At 41.6% G+C, this 24,616-nt stretch overlaps 1 protein-coding gene and 1 long non-coding RNA gene across 5 annotated transcripts in view; one reads left to right on the forward strand and one right to left on the reverse strand.

Annotated features, from left to right (window-relative positions):
- Positions 1-118: 118 nt before the first annotated feature.
- Positions 119-24,616, forward strand: part of SF3B1 (splicing factor 3b subunit 1) — a 62,192-nt gene continuing 37,694 nt past the window's right edge. For 3 of the 4 annotated variants that reach the window (XR_012024923.1, XM_072812914.1, XM_072812915.1), the window contains exons 1-2: positions 119-297; positions 22,217-22,394. Coding sequence is in view for 2 of the 4 variants with exons in the window: in XM_072812914.1 (XP_072669015.1) it covers positions 22,367-22,394 (28 nt within the window). In the remaining 2 variants the exon portion in view is untranslated. Of the gene's footprint in view, positions 298-22,216; positions 22,395-24,616 lie in introns of those variants that run through there. The other variant, XR_012024924.1, reaches the window with a different exon arrangement.
- Positions 18,792-22,189, reverse strand: LOC140625580 (uncharacterized). Its single transcript, XR_012024925.1, has 3 exons — positions 21,856-22,189; positions 21,150-21,519; positions 18,792-19,496 (listed from the first exon to the last, which is right to left on the reverse strand). It is a non-coding gene; the product is annotated as an uncharacterized lncRNA (long non-coding RNA).

Below are 24,616 nucleotides of genomic sequence, written 5' to 3' on the forward strand. Positions count from 1 at the left end.
CCCACTGACGTCAGGCCCTCCGTACACGCTCGCGTCACCCCGCCGGCCAATCAGAAGGCGCGGGGCCGCCCGGACCCACCCCTCTCCGCCGGCCGCCGCGCGCCCCGGGGCGCCGACTTGGGACTCGCGGTGACGGCCTGCCCCGCCCCCGCCCCCGCGCCTGGGGCTCCTCCCCTGAGTCGCCGCGGCCGCGGTCCTCCTGGCTGCGGGCGGTCGCGAGGCACGGCGCGTGAGCCCAGCCCCGGGGTGGGAGGAAGCCCGAGCTTCTGGGTGTGACTTGCGTAACTGTCCAGACCGGTGAGTGCCGTCGCTCCTGGCCGCGAGGTCTGGCGTCGGAGTCTGGCTGCTTAATGATGGTCTGACACGGTGCCGGCCGTGCTGACGCCAGGAGGTGGTTGCGAGGACAACAAGGCCGTGTCCTTGGGGACCCGACTCACTTCTGTTCGCCCTGCTCTCGGGTGGCCAGCGTTCTAATGGGTGTTCGTGCATAGTGTGGGGTTCCCGTAGTCCGGACAAGCCAGACAACTTTGCTTTAATTTACCCCGTTTCAGGAATCAGGGCATCAGATCCTGACATTGTTTTCTCCTCCGTTTGTTCCCAGGTCCTCGCTTAACTTTGTGCCTTTCCTGTAAGCTGGATAGCAGTACTACTTACTGAATGCGGCTTTAAGGGAATGAATGAGATGGTTCACTAAATGTAGCCGACAAATATTGGGCACTTGTCATAGAAAAAAAAAAAAGATAAATCAGGTGGAGAGGGGTAAGGTAGGGTGCTATTCTATACAGGATGGTCGTTTGGTCTCGCGGGCCTCTGAGGAGGGTACTGAACAAAGGCCTAAAGGAAGTGAGGAACCATGTGAGTATTTGGGAGGAAAGCAACTTCAGGTGGAATACCAAGGGCAAAGGCCCCAAACAGAAAGCATCTTACCCTGTTTTATGAAGAGCGAGGTCCTTAAATCACAGTGAGTGAGGAGGAGAATGCTGGGAAATGAGGTTAGAGGTAGTGGGAGGCCAGGGTACCAACTTTGGATTTTATTCTAAGTATGAAGGGAACTCCTGCAAGTTCAGAGGTCAGAATAGTGACTTGATCTAATTTACGTTCACACATATTGCAGCTGCTGTGTGTATGTATGATTATTTGGGGGTGGTGGTGACATAAATAATGACATAGGGCCTTAATATTTTTTTATTATTTTCTACTCTTTGTTCATTGCAGTCATGCTTTATGGAGTTGAAATCACCGGCTACAAACTTTGTCACTTATCAGTACAATACAGAATATGTTCATTGAGGTGGTTCTGTAGCTGCACCATTAATTCTATTAAATGGAATTTAATTAAATTCCATTAATTAAATTACCTTCAGCTATAGACTCCGTGCACTTCCTGACTTAAATTATTTCCAGTAATGTCTTCCTTAAAACACATTTTTATAATATCACTCTCTGCTCAAAAACCAGTTGTTACCTGATGTCTCGAAAATATAAGCATTACACCGCCCCCTCCTACTAAGTTCTATTCCGAACTATTGGTATTGTTAACTAGGCCTGTTCAACATAATTTTTCAGTACAATAATATATGATGTGCTTATATACTTAACATAAGGCCTTCATTTATTAAATATGCCAAATATTTTCGCATTCAACTCTTCCCAGACATATGAAAATACTTACTGAATTAGGTCATCTAATTGAATATAATTTCCCAATAAAAAAATTTAAGGCAGATAAAAAAATCTTTTTTTTATTTTTTAATTTTTTTTTTTAAATTTATGATAGTCACACACACACACAGAGAGGGAGGCAGAGACACAGGCAGAGGGAGAAGCAGGCTCCATGCACCGGGAGCCCAACATGGGACTCGATCCCGGGTCTCCAGGATCATGCCCTGGGCCAAAGGCAGGCGCTAAACCGCTGAGCCACCCAGGGATCCCCCCAAAAAATCTTTGTAATAGATGACAGTACATGGTACTCATTTGACTTCTCAGCAAAGGAAATAAAAGTTATAAGGTTAAAGGTGATAATAAACTCTGGTTCAGTTTCAGTAGGTGACAGTACTTCCATAAATTGGGGGTTAAAAGGTCTATCAACATAAAAATATTGGTAGTAAATAAAAAAATCATAAGATATCTGTGAGAAGCAGTCTCTTGGAGGCCAAACCAACTGTGCTGTTAAAAATACATTTGACATAATACCACATATTAAACATTCTTGCAAAATAATTGATTCTGAATCTGCTCAAGCTTTTAGATAAGCCAGTTTATACAGGGGATAGAAGAACAAGTTAAATGACACCAAGGAGATGCAATCTGCCAAATTATATGGGAAATTGTATAGGACAAATCACCCAATTTCTTCAACAAATGTCTAAAACAGAAGGAGGAAGGATGGGGTGCCTGGAAGGCCCAGTCAGTTGGGTGTCTACTTCTTGATTTTGGCTTGGATCATGGTCATGGGATCAAGTTCTGCATTGGGCTACAGGCTGAGCATGGAGCCTGCTTGGGATTCTCTCTCCAGAGAGAATTTGCTCTCCCTCACCCCCTCCTCCTTGCTGATGCTCTCTCTCTCCCTTTCAAAAAAAAGAAAGAAAGAAAAGAAAAGAAAAGAAAAGAAAAGAAAAGAAAAAGGAAGAAAAAGAAGGCAGGGGACTGTGGTAGATTTTTTTTTTTTTTTAAGAGGGAGGAGGGGTAGAGGGAAAGAGAATCTTAAGAAGACTCCCTGCCCAGTGCAGAGCCCCATGCAGGCTTACAACCCTGAGATCATGACCTGAGCAGAAATCAAGAGTCTCAGAGGCTTATCAGACCAAGCCACCCAAGGGCCCCTATTTTCTTTTTCCTTTCAGTGTTATTGATACACAATGTTATGTTAGTTTCAGCTGTACAGCACAGTGATTGGATAAATTTATACATTATGCTATGTTCATAGTAAGTGTAGCTACCATCCATACTGATTAGATTTAAGAGATTTAAGAGATTTTTGGGATTTTGTTTTGAACAAAATATAAAAAGACATATACAAGACTACAAAATTCAAGTGAAATCTCTACTTCAGTAAAGATTCATACTGAAGCTGTTACAACTGAATAATGACGTTTGTGATATGCTTTAAATCCAGTTGAGGGGATCCCTGGGTGGCTCAGCGGTTTGGCGCCTGCCTTTGGACCAGGGCATGATCCTAGAGTCCGGGGATCGAGTCCCACGTTGGGCTCCCTGCATGGAGCCTGCTTCTCCCTCCTCCTGTGTCTCTGCCTTTCTCTCTATAGATCTATCATGAATAAATAAATAAATCTTTAAAAAAAAATCCAATCGAGAGTGAAGAAATAGAGTGGATAAAACAAAGTTGGTCATTTGTTGATAAGTATTGATCGGGATGATAGGTAAATGAGTTTATATTCATCATCAATCCTCCAGTCAAAATGAATATTGGATGAATTTTAACCACAGACAAAAACCTTTACCTAAACATTACTTATATTTTTTTACTGAAATAAAGCAGATTTTAAAAATTAATCTCATTATTGGTACTTTTTAAAAAAGATTTATTTATTTATTTATTCATTCATTCATTCATTCAGGAGAGACACAGAGAGGGAGGCAGAGACATAGGCAGAGGGAGAAGCAGGGTCCCCACAGGGACCCCGATGTGGGACTTGATCTCGGATCCCAGGATCACGCCCTGAACCAAAGGCAGACACTCAACTGCTCAGCCACCCAGGCATCCCTTACTGGTACCTTTTTGATCAGTAAAATAGTATTTCTAGTGTGCTAAATAATTTCATACAGGGATTATCTTCATGAATTGTTCGGTTGAAAGAACACCTTCCTTGACTGAATGAGGAACTGAGTTATAAGAGATTAGTGCTCTAATTTCTTATGGTGTTATAAAAGATTAGTTGCTGATGAAGCTGGACTACAGAAGATTAACTAGACAATCTGCCCTTACTGACTGGCTATATCAGTCAGGGACTAGTTAGGAAAATTACACCAGTTATTTTAAACAGCAAATTTATTTTTTAATTTTTTATTATTTTTTAAAGATTTTATTTATTCATGAGAGACACAGAAACAGAGAGGCAGAGAACACAGGCAGAGGGAGAAGCAGGCTCCACGGAGGGAGCCTGATGTGGGAATCGATCCCAGGTCTCCAGGATCACTCCCTGGTCTGAAGGTGGCACTAAACCACTGAGCCACCTGGGCTGCCCTAAACAGCAAATTTAATATAAGGATATTGTTAAACAAGGATTGCAGAACCATGGTGATAAAAAGTGCATACTGGTAACTCTAAGAAGTAGGTACCACCTCTTGTCCCCAGGACCACTGGTAGGTTTGATGGTCTGCTGAGAAGACTCATGGTCTCAACATATAGTTGTACTCAAGCTATAATTTATTACAGCAAAGGATATAAAGCAAAATGAGTAAAGGGAAAAGGAGCATGTGGGAACTGGGTGAAACTTCCAAGGGTCCTTTAACCTGTGAAGTAGAATCATACATGACATGCTTAATTCTTCTGACAATTCTGACCACATGTGTGAAATGCTGCCAACTAGCTAAGCCCATTAGAGACTCAGTGTTCAGGGTCTTTATTGAGGGCTGATCACATAAGCCTTCTCTACCTGTCATGTATCCAAATTCCAGACTCCACAAGGAAAGCTGATGTTCAGCGTAAACCATATTGCTTGCACAGTTCAAGAACAGCAAGTATCGGTTCTGGGAATGGTGAAAACTTACCTGACATACAGGTTTTCAAATGCCAAAGACCAACCTTGTAAACAAGTCTTTAAAGAATAGCAGGCAGGCCTGACTTTTCTGCACGCTGCCCTTCTGGAAGGGAACAAGGAAGAACTTGGGGTTATCAGAATTTAGAAACTTAGTGGAGGGATCCCAAAATGATGGGACTCAGATTTCTGAGCGGAGTCCACTGTTTAGCTGATACTAGTGCCTGAAAAGCATAAAGGTAACACATCCCCTACTCCCAAACCTCACAGAGCTGGGATTGAGCTGAGGAGGAAGCATTGGTTGATATTGGTGCATCTGAGGGGGTGCAACAAAGACCATTTGATCCAGTCCTTCACTCCCTAAGAACATAGAAAACAGGTTTAAAAATAAGTAACTTGCACAAACTAGAAAGCAACACAGTCAGCAACTGGAACAGTTGCCTTGTGACCTTGTGTTAGAATGCTGCTTTGTATTCTATGACTCCTTGAAAGATGAAACAGCAACTTTGTAATACTAAAATATTAGAACTGTTTTTAAAAACAGCTCAATTAGAGCGAGTCAAAACTCAATACTTGAGCTAGTGATTCAAACCAGAAATGTGACCAAGAGAAAAGAGGATAATTGACTACCCAGGAAGGGTCACAAAGCATAACAATATAGTTTAGGGGCTCTTCTCAGCTTTCCAGATTCAGAAATTTTTAGGGCATTTGGAATTTATAAAGAAAATAGACCTAGTTATAAGCAGCTTCTCATCCAATCCTAGAATTCCCCTTTTGCTACTCTCTGCCACACACTGTGGCATCTAGTCACAGAATTGCTTCTAGATTCTACAGACGCCATCATGTTTGTTGCCTAAACTGTCCTCTTTTCCTAGAGGGTTCTCCTTCATATCCTATTTCCCTTACCACCTTTCACCTGGCTAATTCCTCCTTCAGCCTATGAAACTAACTGATCCAGTGTCACCCCATCCAGAAATACCTCACCCTAGGAATTATATATAGCTATAGATAGCATGGTTTGATATTTCTGTAGAGTCCCCAAATCCCACAAATACATCTAACTATTCCAACCACTTTGTATTATAATTATTTCTATGTATCTTTCTCCCAGCATTGGACTATAAAGCAGCTGAAACACTATAAAGCAGCTGAAATACTAGGGTTTCTGTGGTATTTCTATAATATATGAAAACAGCAGGCAACATATTTTATATTAGGATTACCATTCAAAAAATCTGAGACATAGTTTCTATTCTCCTGTCTTTTTGGTATGAAATGTTCTCTTTTTTTTTTTTTTTTAAGATTTTTAAAATTTATTATTCATGAGAGACGTAGAGAGAGAGAGAGGGAGAGAGGCAGAGACACACACACACAGAGGGAGAAGCAGGCTCCCTGCAGGGAGCCCGACATGGGACTTCATCCCGGGTCTCCAGGATCCCACCCTGTGCCAAAGGCAGCGCCAAACCGCTGAGCCACCGGGGCTGCCTGAAATGTTACTTCTTTAGTCGGTTTAGCATATAGTATAGCATATAGGTTTCAGATCTTTAAACTCTTGGGTTCTCCACAAGTAGTACATTTTGTTGAGATTACTTTTTATTATTATTTTTTAAAGATTTATTTATGAGGAACACAGAGACACAAGCAGAGGGAGAAGTAGGCTCCATGGAGGGAGCCCGATGCAGGACTCCAGGATCCAGGACTCCAAGATCACGCCCTGGGCCATCCAGAGATTCCCTTGAGATTGCTTTTAAAGGTGCTTTGGTTACATTAGCAAGTTCTGTTTGCACTGGGATGTGGCCAACCACATGGCCAACCGGATGCAGTTGGTTTAGGCCAGAACAACTGCTGTCACTTAGAGCTATCAGTTACTCTCTTACTGATACCTCACTTCATTTCAATTAAGCCTATTTCCCTTTTATATTTTTTCCTTTTACTTTTGAGATTATTTTTCTTCACAGAAAAGAAACAAATGAGTTGGAGAGTGTACTTTGTCTTCAGTTACACTGAGCTGTCTACCTCAGGTAACAGAACTAGTTTTATTATTGTTGCTTCAGACAGAAAGCCTTTGTATTTTCCTTAGCATTTCATCATAAGCGTCAGCTCACTGAGAGTTTAGCCTCTCTCATACTATTTTTCTAGATTTTTGCCATTTTAAAATTCTTCTACCTTTTTCCTACTCAAAATCTCATTTTTATAAGTTATTAAGTTTACAATGTGCTAAACATTTTACTCAAATGTGGGAAAACGGCCTGTCCAAAGCACAATAAAATAATTATATGAAAAGAAAAAACAAAAATAATCAGTCAAAACAAAATTATTGTAGCTGGCAGTACTTAAAATTGGTAATTCGTATTTTTTTTAAAGTTGCATTCTTCAAAAAAGTTATATAGCTACAAAATGATTCGTTTCTGATTAACTGTTTATCAGTTTTAAGCAGAAATAATTAACAAATTGCAATTATTAGATAATCTTAGATTTAATTATAATAAATTATAATAATAAATACTAAATAATAATATAATAATAATAAATAATTAACATAACTTGATTGACTCTTTGGGCTGCATTCTGATATTGTTATGTCTTTATTTTTTTATAAAGATTTTTGTGTATGTATTCATGAGAGACAGAGAAAGAGAGGCAGAGACACAGGCAGAGGGAGAAGCAGGCTCCATGAAGGGAGCCCGATATGGGGACTCGATCCCGGGACTCCAGGATCACACCCTGGGCCAAAGGCAGGCGCTAAACTGCTGAGCCACCCAGGGATCCCCCATGTCTTTACTTTAAAAAATTAACATTTTAACTTTCTTATGTAGAAGTCTATTTTCCACTCATAGAGGAAAAAATAAAAACTTGAGATTATGATCTACATTCAGAGAATGTTTTACTGCTTAATTACTTAGTTTCACATTTAGGACTTTAATGTATAAGAAGTAAATTATTTGGGGGCGCCTGGATGGCTCAGATGGTTAAGCATCTGCCTTCAGCTCATGTCTTGATCCCAGGGTCCTGGGAGCCCCAAGACAAGACTCCTTGTTCAGCGGGAAGCCTGCTTCTCCCTGTCCCTCTGCCCTCCCCCTCTCAGGTTCTCTCCCATGGTATCTTCTCTGTCTCAAATGAATAAATAAAAAATCTTAAAAAAAAAAAAAAAAGTAAAGAATTGTGGTGGTTTTCAATTTAAGAAGAGATGATTGCAGAAACATCATGTTGGGGAAAATAGATTCCAAACTAAAAAATGAGTCAAAACACAACTAGTTGCATAGCTTTAGGGAACTTAATAATAAATGAACGTTTAAGTCAGTTAATGTTGGCATCTGAATACAAAATGTTTATCAGTATTACCTATGTAGATGACTATCAAGGGATGTACAGATTTTTCTAAATCCTCAAATGTTTTTAAAATGCATGTTACTGAGTTCTGTATGATTGTCCATCTCTATATTACTGAATCTTAGAGAAGTCAGATTTCTGGCTGAGTATGTCTTCATTTTTACTTTTGTTTCTCGAGTACAGATCTTCATATCCTCTTATTTTTTCAGGCATCTTCAAAAAACAAGAAAACCTATAAAAGAGGAATCTGATGCTTAATCTAAAGGGTGCTCAGGGCAAGATCTGTTTATCTTAAACCATCAGTGCAGCCTTTATGATATATAAATAAACTATATATATATATAGATAAGGCTGTCATGCTGTAATATTGCCCTGCTGCAGTTCTTCAAGGCATATTGCAAATTCCTCAGCATCTTTACTCAGTACATCCTTAGATTACCAGTACATTATAAAAGGTTATCTTAGGAACATCCAGATGCAAGAAATGCATAGGGCAAGGTGTGTGGGAAGGGGAATCAGAGCTTCCACTCTCTGAGTGTGCCACTTTTCCTAGTGGCCATATGTTTACTAACCCAGAGGTTCTCCTGATTTATTTATTTATTCTATGTAGGCCTCCTTTCATATTTTGTCCTTTTTGCTAAAGCCTAATTTTACCAGGAAGCTTATTTATTCATATTAGCATCTTTATGCTTGAATATTTGTAATTATTATAGTGTGTAATTTTTGCCAACACCCACCTTCTTAAATAGTCTTCCCTTTAAGAATCTCTGGTGTAATAGAAAATATGTATACTGAATATGTTTATATATATATGTATTAATAAATACATAAAACACTCAACCCTTGAGGAATAAGACAAGTGAGGAAAGATTTTTACTTTTCACTTAGTATCTTTGGAGGGATACTTTTTAAAAAAGATTTATTTGAGAGAGACAGTGAGCAAGAGAGAGCACATGAGCAGGGGCAGAGGGATAGGGAGAAACAGGCTCCTTGCTGGGTGGGGAGCCTGATGTGGGACTCAATCCCAGGACCCTGGGATCACGACCTGAGCCGAAGGCAGACACTTAACTGACTGAGCTACCCAGGTACCCCTGGGTGGGGTGATACTTCTGAATAATTGGTAACATACTTTTTTGGAAGCAAAACTAAATTACCCATGACATTGGACTTGTCAATGATTTGTTGAATAGGATATCAAGTGCACAAACAACAAAAGAAAAAATTTTACTTCGTCAAAATTAAACATTTTGTGCATGAAAGGATACTGTCAATCAAGTGAGAAGTCAATCCCTAGTGAGTTAGAGAAATTCTTGTGTGTGTCTCCTTTACTACCCACACAAAACACTTCACTGCTGTTTGCCAAATGTGTGGAAGTTTTTCCTAAACCAAGTAATTCTGTGCAATACCAGCTGGGTGTTATTACCATTTAAGTCAATTCCAACACTACCTGTACCTGGAGATAGTGTCAGATCCCACAGGTCAAGGGCTTAGTCCCTCAAGACTGTTCCCATCTGACTTCAGATGCCAGTTACCCACAACTCTGTCTCATTTGGCTAGAAATCAGAGGTTCTACAACCCTCTTGAGTTTGAGGTTTACCAGTTTCTTAAAGGATATGATAAAGGATACAGATGAACAGCCAGATAAAGGGATACATAGAGCAAGTCTGGGAGTGTCCCAAGTACAGGAGCTTCTCTCCTGTGGAGTTGGGGTGTGTTATCTTCTCAGTGTGGATGTTTCAGGGAGGGAAACTCCCTGAACTCTGTACTATTGGGATTTGATGGAGTTTACAGACACAGGCATGATCAATTATTAACTCCATTTCTGTCTCTCTCCTCTTTGGACAGGTTGGGGGAGTGGGGCTGAAAATTCCAAGCTTCTAATTATGGCTTGATCTTTCTGGTGACCAGCCTCTCTGTCTAGGAGCCCATCAGAGTCTCCTCAATGAACAAAAGAGGCTCATATTGTTCTCATCACTTAGGAGTTCTCAAGGGTTTTAGGAGCCATGTGTCCGGGATGGGGTCAAAGAACAAATATTAGAACAAGAGATATTCCTACTGCTCTTATCACTTAGGAATTTACAAGAATTTCAGGAGATCTGTGTTAGGAACTGGAGACACAGACCAATGTACAATTGTTCTATTATCTCACATAGAGAGTGAAAGAAGATATTTGCAAATCATATATCTGAGAAGGAATTAAGTTTCAGGATATATAAGATATCCTAGAATTTAACAAGAACAAACAAAACCCACCTCAATTTAAAAATGGGTAAAAAGGGGCATATAGCTGGCTCAGTTGATAGAGCATGTGACTCTTGATCTCCAGGTTGAGTTCGAGCCCCACACTGGCTGCAGAGATTTAGGCAAAGTCTTAAAAAAAAAAAAAAAAAGAAGAAGAAAATAGGCAAACACTTAGACATTTCTCTAAAAGATGTACGAATGGCTAATATAGGTATATGAAAAGATGCTTAACATCCTTAGCCAGTAGGGAAATGCAAATCGAAATTACAATGAAACACCACTTCATACCTACTAGGATGGTTATGAAAAATGTAGGCACAGAAAATAAGTGTTGGTGAGGATATGGAGGGATTGGATTCCTCATGCATTGCTAATGGGAATGTAAAATGGGGTAGCTGCTGTGGAAAACAGTTTGGCAATTCCTCAAAAAGCTAAACATAGAATTATCATATTACTCAGCAATCCAACTCCTAGGTATAGATATACCCAAAATAATTATTTAAAGCAAAGACTCAAACAGGTTTTTTTTTTTTTTTTAAGATTTTATTTATTCATGAGAGATATAGAGAGAGGCGCAGAGACACAGGCAAGGTGAGCCTGATGTGGGACTCCATCCTTGAACCGGGATCATGCCCTGAGCCAAAGGGGGCTGGAAGAGGGGGACGCCACTGAAAGGTTAAGAGTGACTAATCACTTATTAAAGGTTAAGTGTAAAAGCTGGAGGGCATTCTTGGCAGTAAAGAGTCTCATTGGTTGGAATTAGCAAAAAAAGGCACTGGGTGGCTTAGTCGGTTAGGTGTCTGCCTCTAGGTTGGGTCATGATCTCAAGGTCCTGGGATCAAGCCCTGCATTAGGCTCTCTGCTTGGCAGAGTCTCCTTTCTCTCTGCCCCTTTTCCCCACTTGTGTTCTCTCGGTCTCGAATAAATGAATAAAAGCTTTAAAAAAAAAGCTGATAGTCAACGGTTTAGGGTTTAATATTAAGAGTAGCAGATCTCCAAAACTTGATAGAATTTTCAGCTTTAGCATATCTCTTAGATAAAGTAAGGGCCCTGATTGGGAAAGACTGCAATCCTAAGAAATAGGGCAAGGACATCTGGGTCAGTGCACTCAAGAATCTTGAAATCCTAGATTTCTCTGAATCCTCTAGGCCTACAGAAGTGGCCTAATTGTCCTTGTTAAAAAGCTTGAAGGACATACAAGACTTTTGACTTATACGACAACAGGTGTCCCACTCAGGAACTTTCTATATGTTCCCTGCTGGACACTAGACCAATAACTGGTGTTAAATCATACTTCACCTAGCCAGGAAAATGCTGGATCTGCTAAGGGAGGAAAGGAACATCTCAAAGGAGCTGAAGGACCCGGGCACTATTAGGAATTGAAAAGTGGCATAAGGAACTAAAATCTGAGAGTCCTAGATCAGGGGAGAGGGGTAGGTAGCAGAACAACATTGGTTAGGAAGGACTTATCACTATGAAAGCACTATTCCACGATATGAAGTACCCTGACAAGGATCTGGGAAGGCAGTACTAACGCTGCTAGGGTGGCTCTTAGAAACTCAGAGAAAGTAAAGGCCCATATTGAGTGGCAGGAATGGCAGGACTACGGTGGAAGATGGTAGAAGAGGGGATGACTAAAAGAGTCAAAAAAGTGGCTATGCTAGAGTAGAAATTCAATGTGAAAGCCAAAAAACTTAGCAGATAATTATGTCCCATGGGAAGGCTTAGAGGTTACTGTTTCCTAAAGCAATAAGGAATGTGAGAGAGGCACCAACATCACCGAACAGGACTGAAACTAGGGTGAAGTGAATGAGGTACTTGCCTTAGGTGCAAAATTTAAGAGGGTACCAAAAAGCTTAGTAACCAATATGATCTTTGATATATTTTAAAAAATCAAAATTAATGCATAAAATCCATATGAACAAGATACCAAAATCTTTTTTTTTTTTTTAAAGATTTTATTTATTTATTCATGATAGTCACAGAGAGAGAGAGAGAGAGGCAGAGACACAGGCAGAGGGAGAAGCAGGCTCCATGCAGGGAGCCCGACGTGGGATTCGATCCCGAGTCTCCAGGATCGCGCCCTGGGCCAAAGGCAGGCGCCAAACCACTGCGCCACCCAGGGATCCCGATACCAAAATCTTAAATACAGGATCAATATAACTGATTTTTCCTTTGTCTCCGACTCCAATATGGCCAGGGAAAGCACTGTTAATTATGGTGGCTGTCTCTAAAAGGCCTCAGGTAATAGTAACAGAAAGTTACAGAGCTGAGCTCTATGGTAACAATGGGAATGATGGGATCCCAAAACAGAGGCCAAGTAGTAATGCTGAACCATCAGAAGCAAGGTGAGCACAATTATAATTAGCACAGAGCTGGAATGGCTACCTGGGGAGTCCTAATCTGAGTGATATATAGATGGTTAATACAGTAGGATTTCCTTAGAAATTGATGAGCTGGGGATCCCTGGGTGGCTCAGCGGTTCGGCGCCTGCCTTTGGCCCAGGGTGCGATCCTGGAGTCCCGGGATCGAGTCCCGCATCGGGCTCCCAGCATGGAGCCTGCTTCTCCCTCTGCCTGTGTCTCTGCCTCTCTCTCTGTCTATCATAAATAAATAAATCTTAAAAAAAAAAAAAAAAGAAATTGATGAGCTTAAAAAAAAAAAAAAGGAAAGAAATTGATGAGCTATACAATGGTATTGTTCAGTCTATTAGAACAGGAGAAATCAAGGATTGATGTTCAGGAGGCTGAAGGCAGCTATTGGGGGAAAAAAAGTGGTTCTTTAGTTTTCAAACCTGAGCTAGTTTTCAACTTAGAATGATTTGATTTCAGACCATTTGAAAGGGAAACTAGGTCCCCAGGAAGGATATAACACAAAAGTATGTGTTAATGAATCTCCTAGTACTTCTCCAAAGGCACCTATCATTTGCTCGGGTAACTATACATTGGGAAGAGTGGAATAATCTAATATTTTGAGGGCCATGAACACATGTCCAAGTGGACATTGATACCCAAAGTATCACAGTGGCTTGTTAGAGTGGTGGTGGATGGGGTCATAAATGGAGTCCTGGCCCACATCTGGCTCATAGTACCAAGTGTCATTTCCCAAATTCTTAAATGTATAATTGTAACGAACATACTTAGAAGTTGGCCAAACTCCCATATAGGTTCCATAGCCTATAGAATAAGAACATAGTGGGGAAGGCTACTGAATAGCTCCCCCATAGCCTTCCAAGATTGTAAATAAAAAATATTATTATATTCTAGGTAATATGGCAGAGATTAGTGCCTTAAAGACCTACAGCATGCAATGATGGTGATCCATATTGTAGTCCTTACAAAGGCTACACAGATCCTAGAGGACAATGCTGAGTTATCACATTCAACCAAGTAGTAGCTTCAGTTGCAGTTGCTGTGCCAAACATGGTATCTAGAGCAGATTAACCGATTAACATGACCTCAAGTACATAGTATACCAGTCACGCTCAACCAGCTGAGCCACTCAGGTGCCCCTCAAATAAATACATATTTTAAAAAAAGATTGTTTTCCATCCCTAACAATGAGGAGGATTTAAAAGTGTGATTCTCCTGTACTGGACAGAGGTACACATTTTAAGTTTTACCCCTGAATTATGTTAACTCCCCTACAATATAATCTATCATAATAACTACCATAATATATATATTTTTTCATTTTTAAAATATTTTATTTATTTATTCATGAGAGACACACACACAGAGAGAGGCAGAGACACGGAGAGGGAGAAGCAGGCTTCATGCAGGAAGCCCGATGGGGGACTGGATCCTGGGACCTCAGGATCACGCGCTGGGCTGAAGGCGGCGCTAAACTGCTGAGCCACCCAGGCTGCCCCTACCATAATCTTTAAAAAAAAAAAAATTGAGAGAGAGAGAGAGCAAGCAAGGGCATGCAAAAGTAAGGTGGAGGAGCAGAGGGAGAGAGAGAAGCAGACTCCCCACTGAGCAGGGAACCTGATGTGGGGCTCGATCTCAGGACCCTGAAATTATGACCAGAGCCAAAGGCAGACATTTAACCAACTGAGCCACCCATGTGCCCCTAGTCTTTTTTTTTTTTTTTTTAAATAGAGTGAGCATGAGCAGGGAAGAGGGGCAGAGGTAGGGGAAAACGGACAAGCAGACTCTCCACTGAGCAGGAAGCCCAATGTAGGGCTCTATCCCAAGACCCTGAGATCATGACCTGAGCTGAAGTCAGATGCTTAACTGACTGAGCCACCTAGGTGCCCCAATTCTATCATATAATCTTAAGCAATATGGACATCTGGACGTACAGCAAAACATTATTGATGCACTGTGTTAATCCTGTTAATAAGACTAGATGACCAGGAAATGGTAATTACTTGGGAAACCTAGGAAAGACATTTTCTCCAGAGTGTGGAAAGTAAACCCAAAGAAAATAGAAGGTCTGCTCCATCAGTGGTATTTTTAGGGCAGGATTTCTCAACTGTGGCGCTATTGACATCCTGTGCCAGAAAATTTCTAGTTTGGGGGAGCTTTCCTGTACAACATAGGATGCTGAGTAGTGTCCCTGACCCCTAGATGCCAGCAATTTCTCCCTTTAAGTTGCTCTATGTATTTACAGTCCAGTTTAGGGAGACAGACACATAGAAACAATGATAATACAAAGTAATTACTTAGAAGTCTGTGGCATTTTAGGAGCATGGCACAGAAATATCAAAGCATGTAATCCAGATCTCACTCCTAGGGTTAGGTTCCTGGGTAGGGTGACACTGGGCCATTCTGACAGGATGAGAAGTTAGCCAAGTGAAAGACGGGAAGAGAAAACGGGGGTGGAAATAGGGAGGAGGACCTCTAGGCAGAGGATAGAGTTGTGACAACCAAAAATGTCTCTAGACTTTCAGGGAATCCCTAGAAGACCAAATCATTTCTAGCTGAGAACCACTGTTTTAGGAGCATAGTGGCCTGGGGGATGCCTGGATATCCCCTCCAGGATAGGAGGACAAAGCAAAGGACAAACTATTGCATCCTCTATCTCCTATCATTAAGAAGGAAGCACTACGCTTAGTCTCTTTGGGTTCTGGTGCCAACAAAAATTGCTGGCTTTGTACTGTAGCTGTTACTATTATTGCCAACTTGTTGACTTTGGTACCTGCTGACAACAGAGCACCTGTCACTGACCTAAGAATCCTAGTCTTGACCCAACATTCTCAGCTCTCCTTCACAAATTATATTGTTTCTCTGGTCCTCATATACCCCGTTCCTCTACTTCCTACCAATTTCTTAGTTCAGCTAGTGACAGCAGGTAGCCTAAGGTGAATCAATAATGACAATGTTTCCTGCTTTTATGTACATCTACCATGGAGAATCCAACAGCAAAAATTATGTGGCTGATACCCTTGTATTAGCTAACAGAGGCAATACAGAGCAAGAAAGTTTGGAAGATAGCTTCATTTAACATTCATTCATTCATTCATTCATTCACTCAACATTGTAGTAGTACTGCCAGTACCTGTGGTACTATCCTGCCTCATGCTGTTTTCCCTCACCCCTTACTTTACTCTGGACACATATATAGACCTCAAGCTCATTCCCACTGTGGCACATATGCACTTACTATGTCTGGAATACTCTTTTCCCCCAGTCCTCATTCCCTTACTTCATTTAAAAAAAATATTTATTTACTGAAGATTTTATTTATCCATTCATGAGAGACAGAGAGAGAGAGAGAGAGAGAGGGAGGGAGAGGCAGAGACACAGGCAGAGGGACAAGCAGGCTCCATGCAGGGAGACCGACGTGGGATTTGATCCTGGGTCTCCAGGATCAGGTCCTGGGCCAAAGGCAGGCGCTAAACCGCTGAGCCACCCAGGCTGCCCCCGTATTTCATTTTAGTATCTGTTGAAATGTCATTCCCTTGGAGATCTCACCTTTTCTGTTCCACCTATCCTTCCATCCTGCCCGCTCTCCGTTTTTTATATTTTTTCTTCATAGTATTTGACAGTATCTGAAACTATATACACACATAGTTCTTAATCTCTCTCCCTCAAAGAATCTAAGCTCCATGAGGACAGTGTCTTGTTCACCATTGTATTCCCAGAATCTAAAATAATGTCTGCTAATTCTACTACTGGGTATTTACCCAAAGAGTATGAAAACACTAATTCTAAAAAAAAATATATGCAGCCCTATGTTCACTGCAGCATTATTTACAATAGCCAAAATATGGAAGCAATCCAAGTGTCTATCAATAGATGAATGGATAAAGAAGATCTGGTGTATATATACCATGGAATGTTACTGAGCCATAAAAAGGATTAAACATTGCCATCTGCAGCAACATGGATCTAGAGGGTATAATGCTAAGTGAAACAAGTCAGTCAGAAAAAGACAAATGCCATGATTTCACTCACATGTGGAATTTAAGAAACAAATGAACGAAGAAAAAATGAACAAAAAAATCAGGCTCTTAAATACAGAGAACTGGTGGTTATCAAAGGGAAGGTGAGTGGGTGACTGGTGAAATGGGTAAAGGGATTAAGAGTACACTTACCCTGAAGAGCACTGAGTAATGCATAGATTGTTGAATCAGTGTATTGTGGACCTGAAACTAATATGACCCTGTACGTTAATTATACTTGAAAAAAAAAAAAAGTGATAGCTATACACAAGTTATAGAGGACTGTAACTAGGATGATTCTATTTACATAAAAGTTTAAAAAACAAGCAAAATAAAACTACATACTTGATGATTACATACATAGGCAGTAAAAGTATAAAAAACTATGAGGGAATAATTAACACAAAATTCAAAACAGTGGCTATTTCCAGTATGACTGGTAGAGCTCTAATTGAGGCAAGGCACATTGGAATCAGCACACAAAAGGCTAATTAATAAGGTTCTTGGGTAGCAGCTGCATGGTAAATTGTAACGCACATATACAATGTATACATAGTGTGTATACAATGTGCTCCCTAACTTAAAAACTGGTGTACAATAGGTATTCATTAAATATGTATTAATAGGTTCTCAATATTTTTTGAATGAATGGTGAGATTTTCCTTTGTCATTTATTTTTTAAAATATTTTTTATTCATTTGAGAGAAACAGAGAGAGAGCAAGTGAGGGCAGAAGCAGAGGGAGAGGGAGAAGCAGACTCCCCACTGTGTAGGGTGCCTGACATGGGGCTCTGTCCCAAAACCCTGGTATCATGACCTGAGCCAAAGGCAGACACTTAGCTGACTGATAGAGGCATCCTTACCTTTGGTATTTATGTCAATCAGGTTTTAACTGGAGAAACAGATTGGTAGGAGATACATATTAAGAGATTTCTAACAGGGAATTGGTTTATGCATTGTGGACATTGGCTAAGAAAGTCCAAAATCTGAAGGACAGACCATCAGTAAGGGCAGGCTGGAATTCTCCAGCATAAGATGAAGTTGCTGTCCACAAGTAGAATTTCTTCTGCATCAGGGAAGCCTAAGTTCTGCTGTAAAAGCTTTTCAACTGATTGGATTAGATCCACCCAGCTTATCTAGAACAATTTCCTTTACTTAAAGTCAATTATTATGGACTTACAGCGCATCTATTAAAGCCTTCATAGCAACACCTAGGTTGGTATTTGAATAACCAGGGGCGGGATCCCTGGGTGGCACAGCGGTTTAGCGCCTGCCTTTGGCCCAGGGCGCGATCCTGGAGACCCGGGATCGAATCCCACGTCGGGCTCCCGGTGCATGGAGCCTGCTTCTCCCTCTGCCTGTGTCTCTGCCTCTCTCTCTCTCTCTCTGTGACTATCATAAATAAATAAAAATTTAAAAAAAATTGAATAACCAGGGGCTGTAGCTTAGCCAAGTTGACACATTAAAAGACATCACAGTGTTCAAGGCACCTAATGCTTCTTTCTGTGTCACAATCCCTTAGTTGTCTGGGATACCTATTCAGACTTGATTTATATGTGTTCTGAATCTAGATATTTCACCATTATGAATCAGGGAGAGCTCTCAGTTGACTTTCAACTAGAAAAAGAGGCTAGTTAACGAATTCATGCTGAGATGTTAATATACTGCTGTTCTAGTTAGGCCTGGCATAGCTGGAAGGAAGAGAAGTCTATCCAAGTTAGTTCAAGAAAAGCAGTACTATTTAAAGAATGGGCCATTAGTTTGGGGCTGGAGATGGTTCTGGATTTAGGGTAGCCGTGGGGACTTGAGCAGCAGGAATTTGTGATTCCTGTCTTATGTCATTAAAGTGACATTCTCCTTTGATTCTTTCTGTTTCAATAGCAACCAGCAAGTTCCTTTCATACTTCCAGTTCAAATTTCCAAGAGAAGGAATTTTGGCTTAGCCAATAACTTCTATTTTTAAGGGTAGAATGTCCTGTATTCCAAACCAGGTTCTATGTGGCTGGCCAGGTGCCTCTTTCTTCCAGGAGAACAACCTAGTTCTGTTTCCCTGAGCAGAGACTTTGGTGAGGTAAGTTGAAGCTAAAAGGAAAAGTCAGGCATGACAGGCACACTGACTTATTTAGAATATCGTCTCAAGGTTATCTTTTATTTAATTGAGTAATGCATTAAATTTTCAAAAATAAGACTACTTTTCAAACTTCAGGCATAACTGAAAGGGAAACAGAAAGTTTTGGATTTAGGCCTTGGGTAGGTAGAGTCTGATATTCTTTTGATACCGGAGACTGCTAGGAAACATTACACATCAAGATTGTGGGCCATTTATCCATAACAGTCCTCCTTTTACCTCAGAAAAGATGTCTTGATAAACTGTCAGTGGCTTTCCCATAGCACAGAACTTTAAGGCCTTTATAGTTTCATTTCCCAAAGGTAAATTGAACAAGTTATATGTTTAACATTCTGCAAAATTATTATATCTTGCTTTTTTGCCCAGAAAAATTATGTATGCTTGCTACTTTGTAATATTTTTTTGAGACTCAGAAAAGCCAGCCTCCAAGTACCCCTGATAAGTAAAAGAATGGTGGTGCCTGGTTGGCTTAGTCAGTAGGGCATGCAACTCTTGATCTCAAGGTCATGAGTTCAAGTCCCATATTGGATGTAGAGCTTACTTCAAAAGGAATGGATTTTCCTTAGAAATTGGATGACAGGGCAGCTCTGGTGGCTCAGTGGTTTAGCGCCGCCTTCAGCCCAGGGTATGATCCTGGAGACCTGGGATGGAGTTCCACGTTGGGCTCCCTGCATGGCGCCTGCCTCTCTCTCTGTCTTCCGTGAGTAAATTAAAAAAAAAAAAAAAAAAAAAAAAAGACATTGGATGACATCACTGTTAATTGTCTAGATTACAAAAGACCAGATCACCTTTTCTAATTTTTGAAACAAAAAGTTTCAGCAGAAAAGGGCAGGAAATGTATTTTAAATGATATCTGAGTATTATTTATTAATATTGAAAGTGGAAAGTAAAAGGTACTTGTTGAAAAACTTACTTCCTGTCTGAATGTCCAAGTCATTGTTTTATTAAAGATAAATTAGTCTTTAGAAGACTAAAAGAAGGGAATCTTCTTTGGCAAATTTTCTCTTTCCTCACTATTCCATAGGGCCTTTGCCTTACAAAAGTTAACTTAAGGGCACCCCCGGTGGCACAGCGGTTTAGCGCCGCCTTCAGCCCGGGGTCTGATCCTGGAGACCCGGAATCGAGTCCCATGTCGGGCTCCCTGCATGGAGCCCGCTTCTCCCTCTGCCTGTGTCTCTGCCTCTTGGTCTCTCTCTCTCTCTCTCTCTGAATAAATAAATTAAAAAAAAAAAACTTACAAAAGTTAACTTAATACCTAGTAACCTAGAGAAATATTCATGTAATAATACAAAGTGGCCAGCAGATGCAGCTTCTATCTTAGAATGAAAAGGACATGTGACACCTTTGCACATGCTTTTCATTTTTTTTTTTTTAAATATAGTTTATTTCTAGAAATCTGTACACCCAATGTGGGGCTCAAATTTACCACTGTGAGATTAAGAGTCGCATGTTCTTTCAACTGAGCTGGCCAGGCATTCCATCTTTTAATATATTCCTTTTGTGTATTATAAAAATGTGCTTATAGCAAAGTATCTGGAAAATACTAAAAATTATTTTTAAAGTTCATAATTTCACCAGTCATAGGCATCCACTATTAACACTTTGGTGAATTTCCTTTGCATATATTTTGACAGGACAGTGATTGTCTTGTATATACAAATTTACCTTTCTTCTTTTTTCTTTTTTTTCTTCCTATTTTTAAATAAGAGCCAAGAAATGCCATGTCCTTGTGATTCTTTTTGTCAACATGGATTTTTTTAGATTGTTGATTATTGATGGATCATAACACCCTTCTGTAATTCTTTATTTCCCATTCATCCTTTTTTCATTATTTTAAAACATGCTATTTTATATATATAAAAGAATATGTGCAATCTATGTGTAGGTTATAAACTATGTAAGGAATATCTGTGGGCACTCTGCCAATTCAACAACTAGAGTTTACCAATAATTCATAAAATTACATGTTCTTGGGACGCCTGCATGGCTCAGGGGTTGAGTGTCTGCCTTCAGCTCAGGTCGTGACCCCTGTGGTCCCTGGGATCCAGTCCCATGTCAGACTCCCTGCAGGGGGCCTACTTCTCCCTCTGCCTGTGTCTATCTCTCATGAATAAAATCTTTTTTTAAAAAAACAATCTACATGTTCTCTTAACCCTTTCCTCCCTCAACTATTGTTTAACCTAAATTAAAACAATTGAAAATTGAAAATTTTCTCTCATCAAATTGATTTTTTTCATTGATACTAAGTCCCATTTTTGTTACTAAAGTTTCTACTAAATACTCATGTTGTGATCCTGTTACACAGCCAGGCAAACGTTTTTGGTGATAGCTCTAACCTTAATCCTTACCTGTTTCCTTAGGCTGCTTCCTGTACCAACTTCCCCTCAAAGTTATGTTCTTTTTTAATCCTAAAGTCCAAGGCCAGTGTGGCAGTTCAAAATTATGCTTTTGTAATTGAGGAGTAGGCAAAAAAAAAAAAATAAATAAAAAAGAAAAGCCATATTTGGAGCTTTTAAAAATTCCTGATTCAAGAGTGACATTTAGGATTAAGAGAGGCATTCCAGGGATCCCTGGGTGGCGCAGCGGTTTGGCGCCTGCCTTTGGCCCAGGGCGCGATCCTGGAGACCCGGGATCGAATCCCACGTCGGGCTCCCGGTGCCTGAAGCCTGCTTCTCCCTCTGCCTGTGTCTCTGCCTCTCTCTCTTTCTCACTGTGTGTCTATCATAAATAAATAAATAAAAATTAAAAAAAAAAGAGAGGCATTCCATCAGTGTTAATGCTGACAGCCAGTGGTTTTCTAAGAACCTATGAAATTAAAAGGCTTTAAAAAAGGACGGCACAGTTCCTCCCGGGTAATTCAGTAAGGGTGTGACCTTGCATATTTTATTTACACCCCCGCCCTAGTTTTCCTCTCCTTTCTTAAATGGGATTAGCAACAACTCGCCCACTTTCCTGGGTTGTTTGTGAGGTACAACAGTGTCTGGAAATAATAATGTTGTGCACGAAACTCCTACCCAAATGGCAAGTAATTCTTTAAGAAGAAAGAAAAATGACCTTGAATTTCAGCGCGAAGGACGTGACTGGTGTGTGTCTCCACAACTACCCACTGCAGCCGCTGAGAGACGCCACAGGAGCTCTCGCCTGGCACCGACACACCTCCGCTCGACGTGGAGGACGAGAACTGACGGCCTGAGGCTTCGGACGGGCCTGAAATCCAGCGTCTCTCGCAGTGACTATCAGCGGATCCTCGCACAACCCACTTCCCTCCAGAGCAGTCGCCCCCGCCCCCGCCCCCGCCCCCGCCCCCGCGTCAGGACTCGCTTAGCCCTCCTCCTCCCGCCACCGCGAAAACCGCCTCCGCGCCGGGCCCTGGCTCCTCCCCCTCCCCCACAATGCATCGCTCTGTTCCCTCTAGGCGGCTGCTCCGTCACGTGTCGCGCGGCGGCGCGCGCCCCCGCTTGGCGCACGCGCAGAGAGCATTCCCCAGCTATTTTTCTCCGTGGCAGCGGCGGCGAGCGGAAGTGCTGGGGAGCGCCAGTTCCGTCTGTGTGTTCGAGTGGACAAAATGGCGAAGATCGCCAAGACCCACGAAGGTAAGGCGTCTTCCCGTGCTCCCGCGTCTTCTCTGCTGCCAGCCTGCCAAGACTCGATTTTACTCGGTTTTTGCCTCGGCCTGTGGTTTCGTTGGTGGGGTGCCGCGCCCGCGCGTGGGGGCCCTGGTCGGCTCCTCGGCGCTAGCGGCGCAGGCCACTGCCCCACGTAATGGCGTCCTACTCCTCCACCGCGGGCAGGCGCTTTGTTCCGCGTTTGGGTCCTGTTCCTTCAGAGTTGCTTCTCTTTTCCGAGCGGAAGGCCTCGTTCAGACGGCTCGCCGGGGGGGAGGCCAGGGCCGCGAATCGGGGAAACGGGCGTGAAAGCCGGGAGTCGCCCTCGCCTCACGGAACTGTGGCGGGCGCAGTTCGTGCCCGGGGGAGTCGGGGGAGCCCGGGAACACGGCAGCCGCTTTTCGGCAGCGCCAACTCGAGCGTAGCCTGCTTGAGGCCCGTTCCTCTTCGTCTCGGCTAATCAGGCATCTAAAATACTTTTTTTTTTTTTTGTATGAAGTGATTTGGACATAAAATCTGGTAGTTTTTTCTTCCCGTGATCACTTGTATATTGGTGTTTGTTCCCCCCCCCCCCCTTGGAGACTGATGATTGGTGGAAGAGGGAAAGGCACGTTATTATTCCCAGCGGTCAAAGCTTTCGAGGTACCTGATCGTTTTGTGGAATTCGGAGAACACGGAATTTAGGAAAATGCTGAGAATAAGCCGGAGTTCTTGAGGGAGTATCCAGTTTCCAGAAATGACAGGAAATAGGGTCACTTCAGAGAAGATGAGGCATGGGCATTGGGAGGCGCGTTCCTTAGGATTTTTTTTTTTTTTTTTCTGACCTGGAATCTGAAGCGTTCGTCGAACGGGAGGCTTCCAGGAGTCATTTGTATTTTCACGGGTCGTTTCCAGGTGCTGGCTCCGTGTGAGTCCGAAGTAACAAAGAGTAAGGCCGTGCAAAGTTTTACAGGCTCCTGGGGAGACAGGTGTGTGTGTGTGTATACGTTTTCATTCTTTCATGAGGCAAATTAACGCTTAAATAGAAATACAGGCCGCATGTTCTGGGATTCTGGGTAACGGAGTGATTAATTCCTGCCTAGGTAGGACTCTTCCATAGAGGAGGTGACGTGTCCCTGGCCTAAACGGATCAATCCGTTTTAAATTAGGGGAGGACATTTGAGCCTGAGAGGACATCTTGTAACGAGGCAAGGAGTCCTGAAAAGTGTGTTTGAGTAGTGGACTGTGGCGCTGCAGGGAGGGAAGGTGTAGGCGAATCTGGAAAGGTTGGTTGGGACCAGGATGTGAATGCCCTGGAATAATTGTGTTCCCCGCCAGAACTGAAGTCCAGCTCTCTGCGACATGCTAATTAATGGGCAGTGACTTTAATACTCTTCTCGTTGTGGGGGTAGGTATTTAGGATTTATTTATTTTATTATTATTTTTTATATATTTTTATTTATTCATGAGATATTTTTTATTTTATATGAGATATATATTTTATTTTATTTATTTATTCATGAGAGACACAGAGAAAGAGAGGCAGAGACACAGGCAGAGGGAGAGGCAGGCTCCCCCACAGGGAGCCTGATGCGGGACTCGATCCCGGAACCCCAGGATCACGCCCAGGGCCAAAGGCAGGCACCAAGCCGCCGAGCCACCCGGGCTGCCCGGTATTTAGGATTTAAACACTGTTTTAGCCCTGAAGGTTGTTTAGGCACTTACTCTTCTGTCTTTAGACTAATCCGGATGTAACCTTTTGCAAAATAATTAGAAACTGAAGATGTTGCTCTTGTTTATTCAGGAGTAGGCTGTTCATTGGGGGCAGTTTGTGGCTTTGATCACTTGTTTGTTGATATTTTTAATCATAAAGATACTTTTGGACAGGGAAATCAAGGTTTGGATCAGGTTTCCTGCTTTTTTGAGACTCAATTAAAAGCTTTGGTCTATAGAAGATTGAAGTTGATTGGCCAAGTTTGCTTTTTTATTTGGAATCTTGCTACAGTATGAATTAACTGATGCTATAAAGAAAGTATAGCAGTATTCAGTTAACAACAGCACTGTGTATAAGACAGTCTGTCACTGTGAGTTTTTGGTAAAGGATGATCAATGTTTAGTGGAAATATGCATAATATTTACATAGAGATACTTTCCTAAAGATCTGGAATGGTTCATGGTGCATCTCTTCTCTTTTCCCTTAATAAGTCATCTCTGATAGCCTGGAGCAGATT

This window comes from Canis lupus, chromosome 36 (assembly GCF_048164855.1).
Source record: "Canis lupus baileyi chromosome 36, mCanLup2.hap1, whole genome shotgun sequence".
Taxonomy (NCBI): Eukaryota; Metazoa; Chordata; class Mammalia; order Carnivora; family Canidae; genus Canis; species Canis lupus.